This window comes from Antrostomus carolinensis, unplaced genomic scaffold, assembly GCF_000700745.2.
Source record: "Antrostomus carolinensis isolate BGI_N321 unplaced genomic scaffold, ASM70074v2 scaffold5619, whole genome shotgun sequence".
Lineage (NCBI taxonomy): Eukaryota > Metazoa > Chordata > Aves > Caprimulgiformes > Caprimulgidae > Antrostomus > Antrostomus carolinensis.
Genome location: NW_010336297.1, coordinates 111,565 through 118,373, shown reverse-complemented (window position 1 = coordinate 118,373; position 6,809 = coordinate 111,565). Strand labels below are relative to the sequence as shown.

Below are 6,809 nucleotides of genomic sequence, written 5' to 3'. Positions count from 1 at the left end.
AGTGATAGGACATCTGTTGGGAAAGTTTATTGTCTTATGGCAAGCGTGCCTTTTCTGTGCCTGGTGGCCTGGTTACCTTGAGACAGTGTTTGAGGTGGTCGCTTGGTCAACTCAGACCTTTATTATAAAGGATTTAAAAATATCATTTGTTTGTTTATTTATTTATTTGTTTGTTTGTTTATTTAAAAGAGGATGGGAACCTGGTAATGATGTGGATAATCCATTTGTAGAGAACAACTGCATTGCGATCCTGCCTCTGGTTTTGGGAGCTTGTCTGTACATGTTGTTGCAATATCCTAGCACCCCACTTCTAATAGATTTGGTTTTGCTGTATTGCTCTGAAGTAAGGTGTTTCTTTACTTCGGTTGAAATCCCTCTTCTCCCCCAGTGTTTCTATTTGGAAAATCTGTAAAGCCTTCTCAGAGGATCTACTGTTTCATCTGGATTCAGAACCAGTTGATATCCCATCTGCTTAGGATTGGTGTCTAAGGATGTGGGAGAACTTGCTGGGAAAATATTTTGGTGTTAATGGATTAGGATTTAGTAAAGTCTTAGTTATAGCTTGGCTTCTATTTTCATTTGATCTGGAGTATCAAAAGCAGAATGCTCAAATTAAGTGTTCATTCCTGTGTTTCGTTTTTCTTACAGGGAAGTTACCCAGTGTGGGAAGATTTTATAAATAAGGCTGGGAAACTACAGTCTCAGCTTCGGTAAGTTTTATATTACACAGTCAAGATTCCCTACAATTCCGTGTGTGTGCAAACGTTAAGATTAAATGCAGCTTCTGTCAGGATAATTTGCTAAGCATGTCCTAGTAAAACTGTGAATATTTCCTAGTCAACACCCATATATGTAATTTTTCACGTACTACTACTGCAGTTTTAATGTATTTAGGAAAATATATAATCTACCACCAGCTGTACATAATAAACATAAAATGAGCTAAATTTCATGGTTTATGATGGAAAATTGGAAAGATAGTTTATTGTTGTTTAGTGAACACACATTTGGAGTTAGCCCTATGTTGTCCTTTTTATTAGTGTAGAATACAGCAGATTTTACTAGAAGAGGGCTCAAAATATTAAAGAGTCTTTGGTAGTCTTAACAGCACTTTCTTCTGCCTTAAAAATGAAGGATATTCCCGTGCTGCATCATTTATCAGTGACGACTAAACTTACTTTATTGGGGTATACTTTGCAAATGGCATTCTGGGTTACTTAACAGTTACCATATGTCTCACGCTCAGAGCAATTCTGCTCTCTCTAGAATTCATTCACTTGTGAAATCTCTTTCTGCTAATATGAATCCAAGCTCCACTTCTTCACAACTCTCCCCATACCCTGGTCTCCACTGTGCTCTCCAGAGCATCAGCATTTTTTTCGCAGCAGCAGCAGCAGCAGCGGTGGTAACAGGTCTGGTTATTGGCGGTCTATTTTGTGGTTTTGCGTTGTGAACCGTTCCTGAAGAAGGTGGGTTTAGGCTTATCTGCCCCAAACAGCTGGAATATGCTGTTCTGCCACGCCATGCAATGCCTGAAATATCACACTTGCATGTGGTTTTTCCTTTTCCAGCAATCACGTCACATTGAGTGAGTGTGGAAGAAGCAGAAGAAGTAGAGAAAGAAGAGAAATGGAGAACTTTCCTAGCCCTTTGTAGTCTTTAAACACAGGCCTTCTGGGAAGGCATGAGGGATAGTTTTGTTTATTTCCCAGTCCTGTGGTGTTGCATTCAATCAATGCAGTGCTTTTCTAGCTACAGGAACATGCAAGCAGGCAGCTTGGAAGCTTCTGTTTGAGGATTTGCTGTTCATTTCTAGCAAATGTGAGGCTTTTGCCACTGGTTCATTTCTGTGTGCTCTGGTAAAGGAGAGCAGATGTCATCTGAGCTGGAGCCAGGTCTTCCTGGATCTTGTTACTGGAGAAATGGAACTTTGTTATTAGCAATATAATTAATAATTAACAAACATGGTACACGAATAACAGCATGACCCACAAGTTTGGAAGACTGAGAACACAAACACTGTTAAAGAAAATCCCAGAAAAGGTTATCTGGTTTCAGGGCTCAATATTGCTAGAGCTAGCTGTTGGGTTTTCTTTTTTTTTTTTTTTTTCCCTTCTCCTTATGCATTTGGTTGGTCCTCTCAAGTCTGTTTTGCCCTCAAATCTTTTGTGCTGACAGTAGGGCATTTACTACACTGCCAGTTATGTCCTCTGTATCTTGAGCATATTTGGAGCGAGACTTGCATAAAATCTGACCTAATTAAGCAGTCCTGTGGTCTTTTTGGCTGAGGATCAACTTTCCTGCAGGTCTCATGGGTATTTTGAGGCTAGCAAGGAGCTCTTGAAAAAAAGGTGAAGTTGATGGTCCTCCTTCAGGGTTCTGCTTGGAAAGTCTGTTACCGTCAGGAGAGGAAACTAGAGTTATTGGTGGAAAAGATGTGCAGAAACAGGACCACGAGGTAACTGTGGAGAGGGCACAGTTGAGCTTTACCTGTAGAGCCCTGGCCTACTTTCAGTTAAATTGGGTCAGCCAGACTATAAACCATCAGAAATCTGGTTCCGACCTGAGGTGCTTTGGGCTCTAGGGGCTGCGTATGTAGAACAAACGTGTTTGGAAAATTGTAACTCACGCTTGCTGTCCACTTGAACAGACCTGTGGGCTGCGTGTGCTTTCCAAACCTGGAGGGAGGTGGGGCTAGCGGGGCTGGCACTTTGGATTGTGGAGTCTCCAGGGTTGCTGATGTACCTCTCGGGAAGGGACTTGCTTGGAGGAACACTGGACCAGAAGGGGTTTTTGTTTGTTTAGTTTGTTTTGGAATTTTGGGGTTGGATTTTGGTTTGGGAGTTTTTTGAGATTTGTTTTCAGTTTTTCCTCTTTCCCATTTGTTCATGAACTCCAGACCAGTCTGATTTCCAGAAGTTACTATTTTCTGTTTCTAGGGATGTTCATACTCCTCAAATGAGAAGTTCAGGAAAGTGTTTGACCAAGGTCCTAGAAAAAAGACAGGTCCTGCATGCTTGTTCTTAAAATATACATGTTCCCAGGAAATAGCAGTGGCTGTAATTTGTACACTAATGGGTGCAGAATAATGTGTGTAGATTTGTTTTTCATGTTTGACTGCTTAATATTAGTTCATCAGAGGAAATCAGCTAGAAGGGGATGGCTGTGCTCTTTTGAAATGCCACCTGTCCTGTGCAATTCACAGCACAGAATTAGCGTGGCTGCCTCCAAGTCCATAGTGCTAACACAAAGCGAGGAAGGGATTAAGAGACGAAGGAAGAAAAAGATTAAATTCAGATATAAAAGAGGATATTTTTTTGTGGCCTCTGCAAGTTCACAGTGGTATTCTTTATAAGCCTAAATGTTTTTGGCAATAATTAAATAGGCAGCAATGAGACACTGCTAATGTTTTGTTATCTGTATGCATTTCAGGACTACAGTAGTAGCAGCTGCTGCCTTTTTGGACGCCTTTCAGAAAGTGGCTGACATGGCTACTAACACACGTGGTAAGCAGATGTGTCAATATTGAGTTTAACAGAATGCTGTGTGGTTTATACCATTTGTCGTAATAAAAAAAAAAAGTCTAACTTGTTACATTGACAAGCAGATCTGTGAGACATCTGTTGGATGGACTGGAACTTTGAAAAAGCGGCACGTGAAAGAGGAAGTAATCTTTTCTTTGCCAAAAAAAAATATGCTGGAAACCTGTAATTTAAATGTGTCATCAATCATGTGAACACTTCTTAATTACCATTTGAATTATGTGTTGATGAATAATATTTTAGAAAGTAAGACTTGCTGAAATCTGTATTCACTGACGCTCCTGTACCTTAAGTAAATGTAAAAGGCTTGATATTCAGCTGGTGTAAATAAGTGTAGGGGTGGGGAAGATAGAGCTGATGCCAGCTGATGCTGTGGCCTTTGGGGTCTGCAGATGATGACGATAGTAGCCTGTACTTGTATCTTTGAGGAAAGTCTTTGTCCCTCCTTTTCTTTAAGTCTGACTTTACTGGTCAAAATTAATTTTCCTGGGCTGTGGACTTCTCTGGGCAACAGTCTAAGCTTGTTGGTGAGTATGGAGGCCAAAATAGTGCAGCTGACAATCTTTCCAGGCTGCTGAGTTGGAAGGAAACAAAAGGCTCCTTCTCTGTGGTGCTGGATGCCCAGTGACCAAGGCATCGCATGCAGATGTCCCTGCAGCACTGGGGCATTCCCCATGGTCACTGTGTCCCCAGGCTCTGTTGCTGAAGAACAAATCCAAAGTGCATATATCACTGCTGAGTTGAGCTTTTGGTCACTTCTAACCTTAGAGGTTTTTTAAGTTGTTGGGTTTTTTTTTAAAGTCCTAATATGTCCTTGACATTTGCCTTGGAGAGTAAGGAAGTGATACTGCTAACGTGAAGAGCGTGCGTTCCATTAGCAGTGCACAAGCTCAGCCAGACATTTGTTTCCCTCCATTTCTGGCTAACAGGAGCAGTAGCAGCTGCTGGAGCAAGTATCAAGCCATAGAATGACAAGAGGGAACAGTACTTTTTCTTTCTTAAAGCTAATATTTACCTTCTGATAAGAAGGTCCTAATTATATGCATACCTTCTGTAAATGATGGGTAATCTACTCACATAAAATAATAAACAAACCATAAAGTGGAATAAACTAAGGATGAGACCCAAGGCAGAACTCCTAACATGCCGTTCTTTCGAGCATGCTCTCATCAGTTTCTTCTCCATCTTCCAAAGGGAAAACAAAGTAAACCCTCCCAAAATCCTTGAGACTTGTCTTCTGGCTGTGCTGGCAGGCTGATAGAACTTGCATTCAGATACCAGAATGATGGAAACTCTCCTACTCTCAAACAAAAATGGCTTGTGTGGGTTTTTGAAGGGTATTTTTCACTTTCTGCTGTGTTATTTGGACCATGTCCAACAAGTGTCGTGTCTTGTCTCTTATCTCTTCGAACGCAGCCTTTACAAAAGGAGCTCTATAAATCCGGGCCTGCCAAATTTGTATAGCTCCTCTGTTCTGTCTTTCTGCCTTCCCTGGCTGAAAGGATAGAAGGGAAATTTGTTTTTATTTTTAGAAAGTGATGTTCTGGGCAAAGAATCAAAATTCCAAGCTGGTTGGTGGTTCTGATCTTCCTCCCAACCCAACTTCCACTCATGCCCATTTGAGTATTTACATATAAGTGGTCTATTGCCTTGGAGCATCTCTGATGCACATTGGTCCCTCAACAAATACAAATCCTTCTGGCTTGCTGTGGACAGGGAGAAAATCCTGGCCACGCTGAAGGTGATGGCAAAACTCCCTATGACTTACCAGGTCACAATTTCATGAAATTGTGTTTTGCTGTTAGGATAAACAACCATATTCAGAAAAAAAACCAAACAAACTTAGTGTTTTTCTTCTCTGACATGAAGATTTTAATGGACTCAGTTTTCCCTTTGAGGAGTTATCTAACTTGGAACAATTCTTCGTTAAATTTTGCCTGTTACACAGTTTATAAAATCATGTATTCGATTGTCTAATCAAACACCTGGCTGTGCTTCACACTGTTTAGGGGGTTCGCAGTTAACAGGTTAATCAAAGTCAGCAAAGTTCATGTTCAACTTTTGGGGATATACAAGACTTGTGTGGCACTTTCCACGACAAAGGCAGGGAGGGTTGGTGTATTTTCAATCATAAGGCTGGTTTCTCATTGCATGACCCAAATGCTTCTTTTGGGGAACTGTATATGAAATTGCTGAAGCAGATGCCCGCTCTGGAGGGACAGTGTTAGTTCCTTCAGTGAGTTCCATCCAGTAGGATAACTGAAGTGCTGTGAAGCTGGGTGCTGCATTTTATTTGTAATTACTTATAGTTTTACAGAAAGTGGCCTGTTACATTTAAGACCCTCTGGTCTAGCTGATGAAAGCGTTTTATCCGTCAGCAGAAGCACTCTCTGGCTACTCTTTAATCTGTTTGCATCAGCGTTAGCTTTGAGAGAAGAAAAAGTGTTCACGTGGATGTACATGTCCACACACATGCAAGAGGAGATGATTACCTTTGCAGACACCAAGTGTTGAAGTTTGAGAGCTTATTTCCATCAACTCCAGCCCTTGTTCCAGCTGATGTCTTTCTTTACCTCTTGTGCCATTACTGCTGTTTCCAAACATTGGCTTTTCCCTTTTGGCACCTCTTTCTTTCTGTGTCATTTACTTCCTTCTAATTCTGCAACAGTAATGATGTTTATCTTCACATTCCTCAAATAGAGGATAATATTGGAGCTCTGCCTGTAGTAAAACCTGTGGTTGGTTAGTTGGATTACCCGTGCTTTGCTCTATTTTCCTCACATTGTAGCTTTTGAGGTAGGAAAGGCCCTGCATGTGAAGTACCTGGTGTTTTGTGGTGACTCAATACACAGATTAATTTCCCCACCAGCTCATTTCAGCTTTTACTTCCTTCTTTGGAGTCTCCATTTAGATGCATATCAACCAAAAGTTTAGTCTCTCTTTTTCTCTGAGTTCAGTTTAGTTCCCTCAGTTAAATGCTTTTTGATTTCAGCCTGACAAGGAAAAACGTGGGGAAAGTAGTTCTGATGCATCTATCGCCAAAAGGTTTTATTTCTGTGGGTCTGATCATCTGAAAAACATCATTTGGATGGGGAACTCTGTCAAGTTACATTGCTAATTCTCTAACAATGCTGGCTATATAGCAGTGTGTGCTGGTTTTTGCTGGTACCAGGGATCTTTAAAAACAAAATTCCTTCAGATGTTTTGACTTTGGAGCTCTGACAAGATACACGCATCTATTTAGCAGTTTGCATTATTCAGGCTACA

The 6,809-nt window shown here is 40.9% G+C and overlaps 1 protein-coding gene across 1 annotated transcript in view; it reads left to right on the top strand.

The window, feature by feature from the left end:
• Nucleotides 1-648: 648 nt before the first annotated feature.
• Nucleotides 649-6,809, top strand: part of MTSS1 (MTSS I-BAR domain containing 1) — a gene marked incomplete at its 5' end in the record, with an annotated part of 109,933 nt that continues 103,772 nt past the window's right edge. The window contains 2 exons of the mRNA XM_029086680.1: nucleotides 649-710; nucleotides 3,433-3,506. Coding sequence (XP_028942513.1) covers nucleotides 649-710; nucleotides 3,433-3,506 — 136 coding nt within the window. The remainder of the gene's footprint in view (nucleotides 711-3,432; nucleotides 3,507-6,809) is intronic.